The sequence below is a fragment of the Dendronephthya gigantea genome, unplaced genomic scaffold (assembly GCF_004324835.1).
Source record: "Dendronephthya gigantea isolate DGI-Jeju-01 unplaced genomic scaffold, DenGig_1.0 000076F, whole genome shotgun sequence".
Classification (NCBI taxonomy): domain Eukaryota; kingdom Metazoa; phylum Cnidaria; class Anthozoa; order Malacalcyonacea; family Nephtheidae; genus Dendronephthya; species Dendronephthya gigantea.
In genome coordinates, this window is record NW_021163086.1 from 437,153 (window position 1) to 452,610 (window position 15,458).

The following is a 15,458-nucleotide window of genomic DNA, read 5'->3' on the forward strand; positions in this document are numbered from 1 at the left end:
CGACAAGGAAAGCGCGCGTGATCGCGATGGTACCCACATGGCATGCCGGTATTCGTAATGTCATAATACCATTATAAAGATTTATTCTAAAGAGTGATTCAACAGGCTCTTTTCGTCGTCGAATTGCGAAATATTTCGCTTTTTTTTAAATGCGACCGCTGGAATACATTACATTTCTACTTCATGGCTCACAATTTAAAAGAAGCCGGCGAAATATTTTGCATTTCGCTGAAGAATTTTGCCCGTGGAATGATTGGAATAAGTACATGCATAACAGGGGCCAACCTCGTTCCCTGGGTCTTCTGTGTGAACGAGGTTGAACTGGGACTGCTGGAGGAGTTTATATATTAATGTCATTTGATTTAGCATTAGACAGTCCATATTGTTAAAACAATGATCGTAGTTGAGCTACATGCTACAAGTCATTATAAAAATACCAACTTCGGTAACATATCAGACAATTTCGTGCTCGGCAATATGACACCAAACATTTTACTGAAATAATACAATAGCAAAATAGCTTATATGTTGACCTTGCTTCGTTGCCTGTGTCTAATAGAGATTATATCCTTACCCCGTATTCTTTTTACTTAAATTCGATAGATGTTTCAACTAATCCTTTGCAATTTGTATCTTTGAGTTGCTCAGGCGTGAGGCAACAATGATTTAGCAAGAAATGGTAATACGAAACACAAACAATATGCACGTCGTCCTGTTACTTACTCATTGTTAATATTGTTACGCAAAGCTTTATTGTGTTTAGAGATATGCATATAAAAATAGCTGCAAAAAAAAGAAATATCAAGAGCATGACAGGGATTAGTGATTAATTTTTGCCGCAAGACGCCTGAGTAAATATAATTTCGGCCCATTCGCAACCATTAATCGCCTTTCCCTTTCATGTATGACATATCGTGGGATTAAATAAGTAATAAGGTGAAAATAAATATAATCCTCTCAGAATTAATACCTGGATAAACATTCGTAAGTCGTCACTTATCTTAATGGTCGCATTCTTTAAAAAAAGTGTGCGCGCTGTAGGCCATTCAAGTTCATATGTCAATCAATTGTGTTAAAAATGTTGCTCGGTCAAGCATGTAATAGATTACGTCATCACAAGTTCAATTCGATAAAATAAGAGTGAAAATAGTTTAAGTTAAAAGATATTGTTCACAGACGTATTGTTGGTATATTTTACTAGTTGTTGATGATGAATATTTTAAGTTGTGAACATTTTTAAGTATTGATCGATTGAGCAGAAGACCAACTCGACTAGTGCGACAACGCCTTAAATAAACAAGATATGAGAGCTGGAACGAGCTTCTAAGACCAACCCACTGGTTACATGTACAACGCTGATTGGCTGGATAAGGATCAGCCCACTATGGTTGATGACGTATGCAAGAGTCACTGAACCCTCATTATAAAAGGGCGTGCACAGCACCTGAACCTTCAGTGGACTGACGGAGTAAAGATTAACTTATGAAACGTTAAGAAAGCTCAACCTTTACAGAACCAACAACCTGGAGTGGACTAGCGGAGTGAACTAGCGGAGTGAACTAGCGGAGTAGACTAGCGGAGTGAACTAGCGGAGTGAACTAGCGGAGTGGACTACCGGAGAAAATAAAAAAAAGTATATGAAACGTTAGAAAAACCTTATAACAATTTGGTGCAGGATCGGCCTTACAAAACGTTTCGGAAACTCAATCAGTCTACTATATACTCAGAAGAAGTCAGAACAATCAATATTACAAACATTGCTTAGAAACGGGTGAATTCTGGCCTTGCTGAAACGACCTGATGACTGGTTCGAAGGAAACGCACGTTCTGCATTCATCAATACTTCTACTTATGGCAATGCTAGACTTTGTTTCATTTTTTGGTTATATGTTCAAGACAACTGTCCACGACCTCTACACTTCCCTCGAACTACAATTGAAACTACAGTTGTTTTGCCCTCAGTCTGCAGTCCAATACGAGTTTGGCGACATGTACTCTCTTTATCCGAACGTGTTGGCTATGCCAGAAATCCAGCTAAAGACGCACCAGTGGAAGCCTCCGTGGTTATGCAACGGCTACTGAGACGCGGCAGAAAAATCTCAGAGTTCCCCGGATCCTTCCTGATGGTTAGAACGCTTGTACATGGACATGAAATTGGACGAATTTTAAGATTTGTATAATATATATCAGCTTTTGTTATTGTCATGTTACACGTATATGTTTGTAATTTGTCTGTTTATGTTCCATAATATCAAACACGAGAGTATAGCTGTTCAACTAAAATTCCTTAGGTACACTCAGCATGCTGATTAAACATGTTGCCGTAGGATAGCGCATGCATGTTTTTAATTGGGTCAGTATATAAATTTAATTCTGACGCCTCTATTTGTGCGTCATTCGTCGATCATAAATTTTTCTCTTCCCCCGGGACAGTCAAGGGTCTCCCAAACTTGTTGTAATGGATTATAATTCTTTTTCAAGCCAAAAGCTTAAATATTAGACAAATTCTTGTTTTCTCTATGTAGACTCGGTATTAATATTGTCGATGAAAACCTACATTTTGGAGTTTGGTTTGCCGTGCATGACGTTTAAAAAAGTAAAATGAGTTTCAGTTATATATTAAGAAGTATACGTATAAAATTTGTTTGCATAAGTTGAAATATTTTGAAGAATTATTAAGACGTATATATAGGTTTAGGTTATTATTATGGAGAGATGTTTTGTCGGAAGAGCTTTATAATAATTTCCTGTTATGTGAGTTGATCAACCAAGAATCTGAATACAATTTTCGCTGTTGCAATGATAAGATATTTTATGAAATTTGAATAATTTTTGGTACACTTTCTGACTGCATCTACAAAATTTATTATATCGCTAAAGTCCCTGGTACATACATTCAGGAAAACAGGAATTTTTTTACCCCTTGTTTTCACACTAATTTTGGTTTAATATTGCTATATTCTGACGTGTTTAATATAATTATATGACATTATTATAGTTAGATTACCCCTGAGGTGCATGTAGGCATAAGTCAATTATATTTAGATCAGTTGTATCTCGTATAATCGATTATGTAGTGTCGTCGTAGAATAACAACACGTACTATGTGTATAGTTTCAGTTATTAGGCATTTGGTAATATGCCCGTGATAGCCACGCCGAGCTCAAAAATAGTGCGAATTTGTAGACATATATAAGTTCATTATAGCTCACTCGAAGCTGGGGACAGCTTATTCTAGGTGAGGAGGATTGTTACGCAAAGCTTTATTGTGTTTAGAGATATGCATATAAAAATAGCTGCAAAAAAAAGAAATATCAAGAGCATGACAGGGATTAGTGATTAATTTTTGCCGCAAGACGCCTGAGTAAATATAATTTCGGCCCATTCGCAACCATTAATCGCCTTTCCCTTTCATGTATGACATATCGTGGGATTAAATAAGTAATAAGGTGAAAATAAATATAATCCTCTCAGAATTAATACCTGGATAAACATTCGTAAGTCGTCACTTATCTTAATGGTCGCATTCTTTAAAAAAAGTGTGCGCGCTGTAGGCCATTCAAGTTCATATGTCAATCAATTGTGTTAAAAATGTTGCTCGGTCAAGCATGTAATAGATTACGTCATCACAAGTTCAATTCGATAAAATAAGAGTGAAAATAGTTTAAGTTAAAAGATATTGTTCACAGACGTATTGTTGGTATATTTTACTAGTTGTTGATGATGAATATTTTAAGTTGTGAACATTTTTAAGTATTGATCGATTGAGCAGAAGACCAACTCGACTAGTGCGACAACGCCTTAAATAAACAAGATATGAGAGCTGGAACGAGCTTCTAAGACCAACCCACTGGTTACATGTACAACGCTGATTGGCTGGATAAGGATCAGCCCACTATGGTTGATGACGTATGCAAGAGTCACTGAACCCTCATTATAAAAGGGCGTGCACAGCACCTGAACCTTCAGTAGACTAGCGGAGTGGACTGACGGAGTAAAGATTAACTTATGAAACGTTAAGAAGCTCAACCTACAGGACAGACGACCAAGGACAAGAACGCAAAACGACGAAGATAGAGAAGTAGAGAAGAGAAGAACGGAGAAAGAAGAGAACATTAGCGAACTTTAGTTAAAACTATTGTAAAGATCTCCTACCTCGCGTAAGAAGAAATAAAAAACATATAACAATATGACACTTGGTGTAAGTGTGACATATGAGAAGATATCTACATAACTTTAAACTTTTATCGGTCCATGTAAAGTAATCCGGAATCCGACATTTTTTGCTTTGGGATCTGGGAATCCGATGTTTTAGAATTCGGAATGCTCTTGCCAGTGCAATGCTCTTGCACCGGTATTGCAAAAGCGTAGGCTCGATTCCTGCCGGGAGACCTATAGTTAACTGTTTACTCATATTTTTCCATCAACCTGAATTTGAAGTGTGTATAATTCCAGTCGAAATTTAAGACCCTTTAAACTTCTAGAATTTACCCACATCGAGTGAAGTGCCAAAAATCATAATCGATTTACCCTCAGCAAAAAATCATAATCGATTTACCCTTATTTATTCACTTTCAAAATTTTTTAAAATGTGTTAAAGTGCTGAAAATGCCTTACTGATTTTCACTAAGATCTAGACGATTTTTTTTCGTTTTTAAGCGCATTTGATTTCTTTTTCGAACAATGAAAATATCGTAAATTCCAACCAAAATAAAGATTTTCGGAATTTTCTAAAATGTTTTACATGCTTAAAAGTTAAAATGACCTCAAGTATTTACTAAGGCTAATCTATTTCATATAATAAAATTCTCGTAAGTTTACATCAATAAGTATAAATTAGCTTTCAGGTACATCACGTTAGTACTTAATACTGTAAAGTTTCGGTCCGTTAACCCGGGCTTTCATCAGTGCAATGAAGAAGGCCCGGGTTAACGGACCGAAAGCTTTGCAGTATTAAGTATTAAATACTTTACATGGTGTACCTTAAAGCTAATTTATTAATCTATTTCGTTTTTGAGCTTTGGAGCAATGATCGTGTAGTCTAGTGACGAAGACGGCTGGGCGAGGTATGTGCCACGGTGAGAGTGTACCTGCTGCTACGATGCAGTGAGGTTACATGGAATTACCCGAAATGTTCAGAGTAGGCAGCCCGAGGAAACCAGACGCTATTTCGCTCACCCAATTTCTAATCATCTAACGTGAATACAAGTGCTTAAATTAAACTGAATGCATGCATAATTATTAGAAATGCCGAAACAATTATCTGAAAATAGACACATGGCCTTTTTATAACTGCAAATAACATAACCAGCGTGGCAGCGTCGACGATTTGTCCCGCTATGCTAATATTTTGGTGTCCATTTACTGTGAAAACAATGAATTCCCAATAGCTATTATGACATGAAATTTGTCGGGCTGGCTACCCTACAGTAACTAACTGTAACTACAACCCAGATAACGCCAACGTTGCATGTCTCGAATATTTATAAACATGCACTGGAATTGTTTTTCAAAATTCAACTATGGAAATATGAACGCTATATATAGCTATATATCTATATACTGAACATTATAAACTTTCATACTATCATCCATACTATTTAGTATTTCCAGTGGCGTAACAGAACAATAATTGGGGGGGGGGGGGGGTTTGACCGATGGATTTCTTTTGTAAGCTATTGCACTTTCTGCCCGACGGATTCCTTTTCTACTGAGTGCAATAGTTTACAAAATAAATGAATATTCACCCCCCTAATTATCGTTCTAGTTGCGCCCCTGACTATTCCATAATATGGATTTTGCAACAAATTTCCGGTGATATAAACTGTAGTATTGCGAACCAAAATGGCATAATGTTCTCACAAAACATGATATTTACAGGCCTACTTTTACCGACGGAGTGGTATGCCACTGGTATAGGATTTTCTTGCCAAATTTCAGTTTTCGACTGTTTTTGAGATACCATTATATTATTTATATATTCTCGCATTTGCACCGAAGACTTTAAATGATCCCCAATTTATGACATCGTAAAATTCTTCGGACTCCGACATTTTCACCTGAGTTGCGCAGATTGCGTCTGCAACCGGCTGCCCACGACATAGGTTGTCATAAAACTCTTCCATAAACTTCTTAGTCGCGTTGTCTGGTATGGCCCACAGGGCAGTGACGATTGACCGTGCGCCAGCCACTTGAAAAGCTCTCGCTAATCCAATAACTCCCTCACTATTTATTTTACCATGGGCTGTATGGCAAGCACTGAGAACCACAAGATCAGCGTCCAACTTCATACTCTCCACGTCTCTTGCTGTCAGGCGATAATCGTTTTCGCTATTAAAAACATTGATGGTCATGAACTATATATCGCTAACGATAATCTTGTGAAGAATAGGTTAACGGTGGAGTTGTTTTAAATATGATATTAACGTTTTAGATTTGTATTCAACAGATAATCACATGCAGGAAGCACCCATCCAAAATTCACTTTCAATTAAGAAGACTATATAAGAAGATTTTAGCCAAAAGTTTTTTTTCTCAAATTCAATTAAAAAGTGTTTCTAGTTTTCTTCTTTCAATTCCTTTGGATATGATGCACTACATATTTTCTGTATGTCTGGCTTAACAAGAGCACTGTATACAGAAAATTGTTGCTGGAAATTACATTCTCGAGGCTGCTCCGATACCAGTGTATTCGCAGAATTTTTGCAAGCTATTTTTAACGATTTAAAGCCTCAATGTTCACTGTGTTTGAACGCGTTTTGTTAGAAATTTCTTATTACTTACTCATGCACTGAAGATGTCACTTGTGGGAGAATGTTTATATAAAATACAATCGTGTTTGCATATAATTATTAGGCCTACCTCATGTGACAGATTTTGGCCATTAACAATGCTTCGCCACCCTCTTCACCATGACAGGAGAAATGAATCAACCGAGCAGCTGGAAGTCGTTTCAACACCGCATCCTTCGTGGCTTCATCTCGAATCAATGGGTCGACACCAAAAATCTTCGCAATTTCTCTGGCTTCTTCCTCGGCCCGCGGTAGTTCATCCGGATGGGTTGGGTTTCCAACTATTAAAGCATTATCGAAACCAGCTATCTGGCATTTATTCTCATTTATTTCTTTGGTGGAGTGAGCAAATGAATGGAAAGAAAATGCTTCGATGATAGTCAGATGGTGACAGAGCGGTTTTCCATTATGTTTTAGTGCTGAAAAAGGAATATTGAATGATGTCCCTTGCGGAATAACAAGAAGTTTAGGAGTTGTGCCGGTTGAGGGTTCGTTAATGACGTTTTCAATTTCCTGTCTAAACGGCTTCAAGATACATATTGACAGTTCATTTATCAGGTCTAGAAGCGTCATGCTTGTTTCAGCTTGTTCTTGTTGCTCCATGCAAGTATTAGCAAGCACCGACTCATCTGATGGCGAATCGCTCTCTGCTTCAATGTCCACCTGCAGACATGGACTCTCCAGTGATTGCCTGTCATTCAATAATTTAATTGCATAGTCAATCAAAGGATATTCCTCATATGCCGTGGCCTTAAACTCAATTTCGTACCTTCCTTGTGTCTTGTGAAGCGCTCCGTATAACTTGGCCAATAGTTTATTACATTCACTGCTCGGGATTAAACACTGTTTCAGTAACTCGCCTTTGGATGAAATGAACCACAGACTCAATTTGCCGACATCCTCCAAATCCGATATAAAAAGTACAGCTATGTTTTGACTCTTTATCATATTCAACAAAATATTCCCGGAATCGAGTGACATCCCAACATCACCTTCCATTTTATCAAAGAAATCTCTTCCACGTCCTTTCTCTGCAACAACAAGAGCTTCTATCTTACTGTTGTCTTCAAGCATGACATGCTGTAGCAACTGAAACGGTTTACGTTGTGTATCGTTAAATGTGATCTTTGTCTGGCTATCCTGAATGCTCTTTCTCAGAGTTTCACATCTCTCGATGACCACCATTAATTGCACCTTTGCCTCATCCCAGTTTCGCTCTTCCACAGCTAACTTAGCCAGCCGATATTCGCCGGTAAAGCGAAAGTCTTCAGTATCGCCCCAGGAGGCTTTAGGCGGACGTTTGGTGTTCACCGCTTTCTTGAAACATTCCTTTGCTTTCTGGATGTTACCAAGACCTTCATACGCTCTTCCCAGGTTACACAACGCATTATTGATCACTCGGTAATTTTTGTGCTCCATACCATACTCTAGACATTGTTCGTACGGCTCAATAGCTTCGTCGAAACGACCCATATGCTCAAGAGCTAAACCGATATTGCCATAAGCACAGGCAATATAGTTAGGGGTCTTTGTTTGCTCTGCTATATCTAAAGAATCCAAAGCATGTTGGAGAGAACAATTCTTACGTCCCAATACCAGCTCTACAACGCTAAAATTGACAACAAGTTTGCACTTTATGCCAAGTTCATCAATTTTCCAACGGACCATTTCTCTCATGATGTCGAACGACCGCTCATATTTCCCTAGTAAAAAATACAAGTGCGCAAAGTTTTCCAAGGCTTCAATTATCATTTCTGTTATATCAAGATCGCAAGCGATTTTTAAAAGTCGCTTGATCAGGTCTAATGCATGTTGAAAATCACAACCTTCTTTGTCGGTGCTGAATAGTTGATTTAGCAAGGAGTATTCTTGTTTATATAGTTCATTACTTCTCCATCTCGCAAAGAAAGGCTGGCTTTCCTGTAAACTTTGGGAATTCATTTCGAAAAGAATGGTTTTACGATTAGAAGAAACAAGAACAAATTTCTTGGACAGCAAACATTGTGCGACTCCAAGCATTTTTGCATCGTTCAAACTTATTGCAAGGTCTCTAAATTCTGTTGCATAATAGTGCATTTCCATATATTCTTCTCGCATTAGGTAGAAACAGCATTTTTGCAGAAGACAAAACGCCAGACCTCGTCTGTACGTATTCAATAAGGCCTTCAATTCCAACAGGTGGGTTGATCGATCTGAAAATATAAATATTTTTTATATGAAAAAGTATAAGTCTATTGTTACGAGAGAGTTTCTCCAACCCTGTTACATCCATCTCGATATCAATAAAGATTTCAGTGCGGATTTGATCGACATTTAAAGGTATCATTACAAGGCACTTGTGAAAACAGCCACTTCCATACGCCGATCTTGATCAACATAAGTGGAGAATACAGTGATTAATAGCACGAATGATGTGGGACAGGCAATTTAATAATTAAAATTGGACGATCTCACTTCCCCAGTACCAGTGGCGTACCCATGCAGGCTGACGATTTAGTCATGCTATGCAAATTTTATGTTACTATCATTATTCATTTCTTTAGAAAATCATTGTTTTTACAGTCAATGAGCGCAATTACACTAGACCACTAGACTAAACGATTTAAAATAGACGCATATTACTGATTTACAAGTTTGCCGTGCGGGAGTCTGCTGTTGTAGGTCCCCGCGCAGCGCCGCCAGTTCCGCGTGTAGCAGTTACGTGAGCACTTTATGTAAATATAGTTTAGTTGTTTGTAAATACGTCACAAGGACACATTGTTGATTCGGCACAAAGACACGTTGTAATGTAATATAGCACTATTAATTAACGCTTGCATTGAATTTTGATACCATCATTGAGTCAGATCGTAGAGGAAGCATGAACTCACGCTGTAAATAGAATCTTTAAATAAACGATAGAATACAGTCCCCTGAGTGGTTTTTTATGTGGACCAGTGTGCGCGGGATCGATTGGGGATTCTGCAAAACAGTGGTCCTTCGAGCCGGATTTGTGAAAGGTGAACGAGGCTGCGGACAAAGAGCGAGTGATATTTGCGCTGCCGTCGTGTGTAAAAGATTTAGCGTGAAGTGGAACAACGAAAGGTATGGACGATCTGACGAGGAAAAGACGGGTGAGAGGAGCTCATAGAGCTTCGGCTAGTAAACTTGTAGCGAAGATAGTTGAAACGATTCCGAGAGCGATTGACGAGAAAGCAGAAAGGGATTTGACATGGCTGAGACAAAGCCAGGTCACGTTACGAGAGAAAGTCAAGAGGTTAAAGGAACTCGATGAACAGATCATTGACATACTAAGCACCTCGGGAGATGAAGACGCCGAAGCACAGCTCAATAAAGAGGTCGAAAGTTCAGACGAAGCGGTCGCAGAATTTGAAAGGACATTGATGAAAATCGACGACGCGCTGCGGGAATCCGGTGAACAAAGACTGCCATTGTTGACGACGCCAGACGAAGGAAACCTAGACCAGAGCCGTATATCGACAGCCAGTACGGGAAAGATCGTCAGAGCAAAGCTTCCGAAACTAAAGCTTAAGAACTTCAACGGTAAAGTATGTGAGTGGCCCGAGTTTTGGGACGGGTTTTCAAGCTCGATAGACAACAATGACGCATTGTCTGACGTTGACAAGTTTGCATATTTGCGCGGATATTTGGAAGGACCAGCGAAGTCTACAATTGCCGGATTAGCGTTAACAGGGACAAACTACAACTGTGCAGTGGAATTGCTTAAGAAACGGTTCGAAAAGAAAAGCATAGTTCAACGAGCACACGTGAATGAACTCATACAACTGCCGGCAGTTTACAAAGAAAGGGACACGCAGAGACTACGGAAGTTGTTTGACAGCTGCGAAACGAATAACCGCGCCTTGAGAGCCCTGGGGGTGAACGAGAACTCGTATTCCGCTATTGTTGTTCCGACGATCATGGAGAAGCTGCCCGAGCAGTTTCGCTTGACTATTACGAGAGGGCAGAACTTCCTGGAGTGGTCAATGGAGGAAATGCTACAAGCCTTTGAGAAAGAGCTCGAACTACGTGAAGCGCACGATGCGGTGGGATCGAGGTCGGGTCGAGAGTACGAAAGAAACGATGGGAGTTCGGCGTCGGGTAGAAAATATGGTCAACAACATGGAACTGCATCCACGTTAATAGCGAGTGAAAGGAAGGGAAACTGTGCTTTCTGCCTGAAGATCCACAAACACGAGAACTGTGAGGGAGTAAAGGATCCGAAGACACGAAAGAGTTTGGCTCGCAAATACGGTAGATGTTTTGTTTGTTTGTCTAAGGGTCATAGAGCCAGTAGTTGTAAGGTCGAGAACAAATGTAGTGTTTGTGATGGGGCTCATCATGTTGCACTGTGCGAAATGAGTCCTAAGAGCGAGGGTAAGCATGACGAAATACCCAAGCCTAATGACGAATGTAAAAACGTACCCAATAACACGAATGTGCATGTGACTACTCCTAATAGTAACTTGCATGCTGGAACTGGTAGCCTGGTTGCCTTGCAGACTGCACGTGGCGTTTTAAGGGGGGAAAGGGTGGTTAAGGTGCGGGTCCTCTTTGACGCGGGAAGTCATCGTTCCTTTGTTACTTCCAAAGCAGCTGGTCTCGCGAATCCCAGGGGTATAAGAAGGGAATTGTTAGGAATTAATACGTTCGGTCAAAATGCGTAAAAGCCGAGCACAGGGAAGTGGTTGAATTAAAGCTTGAACCTCTTAACGGAAATAAGGTTATCACACTGGAAGCATTTGTAGTGCCGGAAATATGTAGCATAGGAAATAGCCATGTAGAGATAGCGCGGAGGGAGTATAAACATCTGGAAGGTATATGGTTTTCAGATGTTTCTAAGTCAGAAGATGAGTTAGAAGTAGATGTTCTGATAGGGGCAGACTACCTTTGGAGCTTTCAGACAGGGACAACCAAGAGAGGTAAATCAGGAGAACCTGTTGCTATAGAAACAGAATTAGGGTGGGTTTTATCAGGACCGCTGAGAGTACAAGACATTGAGAGAGCGGAGCCAGTCCAAGTGAATTTTGTAGCACAGAGATTGAGTAGTGAAGACAGTTTGGAGAGTAATGTGCAAAAATTATGGAGTTTTGAAGGGTTAGGCATTAGTGAGGAAGATAAGGTACATGAAGAGTTTTTAGATGAAATATCATTTACAGGAAGTAGATATTCAGTCAAACTGCCCTGGAAGGAGAGCCATAAGAAGTTGCCTGACAACTATGCAAATAGCTTAAGTAGAATGAAGGGTCAGCTGCGACGACTGAGGAAAGAGCCAGCATTGTTAGCAGAGTATGATTCTATCATCAGAGACCAGGTAGAGCGAGGGATAGTGGAGCCAGTATCTGCATTAGAGAAGGTTGAAAGGGTTCATTATTTACCACACCAGGCAGTAATTCGCAGGGAGGCAGTGACCACTAAACTCCGGATCGTCTATGACGCATCATCCAAGGAAGGTAAGTCTGGGACATCGCTTAACGACTGCCTACATGTTGGGCCTTCTCTCAATCCATTATTATACAGCATATTAATACGGTTCAGAGAAAATAGGATTGCTTTAGTTGGTGACATAGAAAAGGCATTTTTGAATGTTGAAGTAGATAAGGCGGATAGAGATTGTTTGAGATTTTTGTGGGTCAATGATATAGAAAGTGATAAGTTGGAGATAGTTGTTTATAGGTTTTGTAGAGTAGTTTTTGGAGTGAATGCATCACCATTTCTATTGAATGCAACCTTAAGGCATCATTTAACAAAGTATAACGAAATCGATGCTGCATTTGTAAGAAAGTTGCAGGAAAGTTTTTACGTTGACGACCTGGTCAGTGGTGAGAGTACGGTAGAGAAGACCTTTGAACTTTATGATAAGGCTAAGACAAGAATGGCACAAGGGGGTTTTAGATTAAGGAAGTGGTTGACCAACAGTGAGGTGTTAAGGAGTAAACTAGAGATTCACGAAAAGATCAGGGTTCGTCAGAACAAAGCATCAATGATCAGGAAACATATGCTAGGTTATCTTTAGGAGCAGTAGGGGGTGAGTCAAAGGGCCATAAGGTTTTAGGGCAGGTGTGGGATAACCACAAGGACGAACTGAAATTTGAAATTTCCAAGGTGGGAGAAAAGGCAGAGACGTTATCGCCAACAAAGCGGAACCTCCTGAGCATTTTAGCCAGTTTGTTCGATCCTCTAGGGATAATAAGTCCATTGATAGTTAGTGCCAAGATCTTATTCCAGGAGGTTTGTAATAGTAAGACGGGTTGGGACGACAGCTTTAAGGAAGAGCCTTTAAGAAAGTGGGAAATCTGGTATAGGGATTTGATTGAGACCAAGGAAATCACTATTCCTCGATGCATATACCAACATCCAGCGGAAGAGGTTTTAGGGTGCACATTACATGGGTTTGGCGACGCTAGTAAGAAAGCATATTGTGCGGTAGTATATGTTGTTTATTATACAAATGTAGGAAGTTATGTCCGCATGTTAACATCAAAGGTAAGAGTAGCACCTCTTAAAACAACTAGCATTCCAAGGTTAGAGTTAATGTCTGCGAGGCTCTTAGCGCAGTTACTAAAGTCAGTGAAAGATTCATTAGAAAACCAGGTTAGTATAGATAATACGAAGTTGTGGCTTGATAGCATGACAGCACTCTACTGGATAATGAACAACGGTGAGTGGAAACAATTCGTCCGCCACAGAGTAAATGAAATCCTGAAATTAACAAACAAGGAGGATTGGGGACATTGTCCTGGGGTGGAAAATCCCGCGGATATAGGGGTGTAGTTGCTTCACAATTGAAGGATAACAAGCTATGGTGGGTGGGGCCTGATTGGCTTATTAGGTCTAAGGAGGAGTGGCCGATATTTGAGGCTGCTGCCAAAACAAGTACGGTCTTAGAAGAAGAACGAAAGTCTTCCGTAATGGTCGTAGCTAGTAGTAAAGAGTTAGCTAGTATAAGCAAAGTGATAAATCTGGAGGATTATGGGACAGCGGAACGACTTTTCAGAGTAACAGCATGGGTACTTAGGTTTGGGTTCAATGCACGAGCAAAGTCTAAGGGCATGGAAAAGCGCTGTGGAGAGTTGACAGTAGAGGAGCTTGACGAGGCGGAAAATAGATGGATTAAACAGGCTCAGGCAGAGTTAAAGGAGGCTAAAAAGTACGCCCAGATTAGTAACAGTCTAGGCTTGATGGAAGAAGGAGGTATCATAAGATGTAAGGGTAGACTGCGTAACTCTGAGCTAGAGTACAACACGAAACACCCAATCATTATTCCCAAGGATAATAGATTAACTGAGCTGATTGTCAGAAAATGTCACAGTGAAGTGCACCATTGTGGGGTTAGGGCAACCTTGGGCAGGCTAAGGACGAAATATTGGGTCGTGAAGGGAAGGCAAATGGTAAAGCGAGTTATAGGTAAATGCGTCACCTGTAAGAAATTAGAAGGAAGGGCATATGGGGGGAGACAGATGGCAGATTTACCAGGCTTTCGAGTGAAGGAAGCTGCTCCTTTTTCTAATGTGGGAGTAGATTTTGCAGGTCCATTGTTTGTTAGGTGTTGCACCAAGGCATCCAAGAAGGCGTATATCGCATTATTTTCCTGTTGTGTGACTCGAGCAATACATTTAGAGCTAGTGCGTGATTTGTCTGCGGAGACATTTCTGTGTTGCATGAGAAGATTTGCAGCGAGGAATGCCGAGCCTAATAGTGTCAGACAACGCCAAGACGTTTAAGGCAGCAGAGAGAGCAGTAAAGAAGTTGTTTAATCAACCTAAAGTAAAAGCAGAATTATTAACGAAGCGAGTAACTTGGAGGTTTAACTTAGAAAGATCGCCTTGGTGGGGAGGGTTTTTCGAGCGAATGGTTAGGAGTGTTAAACGATGCCTCAGGAAGGTTTTAGGCAATGCCAAATTAACAGTAGATGAACTTAACACAGTATTAGTAGAGATAGAAGGCACATTAAATTCCAGACCATTGACAGAAGAATATGAAGAATTCGAAGGCGATGTATTAACGCCATCACACTTAATTTACGGAAGAGCAATTAATTTCATACCACGGAGGGAGGTAGCTAGAGAGGAAAGTAGTTGTGGAGAAAGATTCAAATATATTACATTGAAATTACAACATTTCTGGACCAGATGGCAAAGTGAGTATCTCATAGGGTTACGAGAGTTTCATAAAAGTGGTAATCGAAAGGCAAGAAGTTTGAAGGAGGGCGAAGTAGTTGTAGTTTATGGAGAAGGAGAGAAGCGAGGCAAGTGGAAACTAGGGAAGGTAGAACAGCTAATTTTAGGAAATGACAGCGAGGTTAGGGGAGCTAAGTTAAGAATAGCAGGAAAGGGTAAACCAGTTTACCTGAAAAGACCGGTGCAGAAACTTTACCCGTTGGAAATTCAAGCTCGACCGGGTGGGAACGGGACGGAAGGGAATTCCCCTTCAGGTGAGGCAGAGGGTTCCTTGCATGATCTGCATGAGCGTCCGAGACGAGCTGCTGCTGAGATTTCAAAAGCGAAGACAAGGGCGATGCTTGATTCATAGACGTGTATGAATCAAGGTGGGTGGGATGTTGTAGGTCCCCGCGCAGCGCCGCCAGTTCCGCGTGTAGCAGTTACGTGAGCACTTTATGTAAATATAGTTTAGTTGTTTGTAAATACGTCACAAGGACACATTGTT

General features: G+C 40.2%; 3 protein-coding genes across 3 annotated transcripts; 2 read left to right on the forward strand and 1 right to left on the reverse strand.

Moving 5' to 3' along the window:
• Positions 1-5,416: 5,416 nt before the first annotated feature.
• Positions 5,417-8,630, reverse strand: LOC114531934 (tetratricopeptide repeat protein 28-like). Its single transcript, XM_028553532.1, has 2 exons — positions 6,862-8,630; positions 5,417-6,330 (listed from the first exon to the last, which is right to left on the reverse strand). Exons 1-2 carry the CDS (start codon positions 8,541-8,543, stop codon positions 5,970-5,972), a joined length of 2,043 nt encoding a protein of 680 aa, XP_028409333.1. The 5' UTR covers positions 8,544-8,630; the 3' UTR covers positions 5,417-5,969.
• A 1,247-nt stretch (positions 8,631-9,877) lies between these two features.
• On the forward strand, positions 9,878-11,458 carry LOC114531904. Its single transcript, XM_028553504.1, has one exon. It carries the CDS (start codon positions 9,878-9,880, stop codon positions 11,456-11,458), a length of 1,581 nt encoding a protein of 526 aa, XP_028409305.1.
• A 183-nt stretch (positions 11,459-11,641) lies between these two features.
• LOC114531905 lies at positions 11,642-14,515 on the forward strand. The gene is made up of 4 exons (XM_028553505.1): positions 11,642-11,645; positions 11,741-12,753; positions 12,897-13,452; positions 13,512-14,515. Exons 1-4 carry the CDS (start codon positions 11,642-11,644, stop codon positions 14,513-14,515), a joined length of 2,577 nt encoding a protein of 858 aa, XP_028409306.1.
• The last annotated feature ends 943 nt before the right edge of the window (positions 14,516-15,458 follow it).

What these genes read in the sequence shown, in the direction of transcription:
- LOC114531904 (XM_028553504.1), top strand. Translation starts at nt 9,878, where the DNA reads ATGGACGATCTGACGAGGAAAAGACGGGTGAGAGGAGCTCATAGAGCT.
- LOC114531905 (XM_028553505.1), top strand. An exon ending in AGATTCACGAAAAGATCAGG is followed by an intron (nt 12,754 to 12,896) that starts GTTCGTCAGAAC and finishes GAAATTTCCAAG; the next exon opens with GTGGGAGAAAAGGCAGAGAC. An exon ending in CTACTGGATAATGAACAACG is followed by an intron (nt 13,453 to 13,511) that starts GTGAGTGGAAAC and finishes TTAACAAACAAG; the next exon opens with GAGGATTGGGGACATTGTCC.
- LOC114531934 (XM_028553532.1), bottom strand. Translation starts at nt 8,543, where the DNA reads ATGATAATTGAAGCCTTGGAAAACTTTGCGCACTTGTATTTTTTACTA. An exon ending in GCCAAAATCTGTCACATGAG is followed by an intron (nt 6,331 to 6,861) that starts GTAGGCCTAATA and finishes TGTTTTTAATAG; the next exon opens with CGAAAACGATTATCGCCTGA.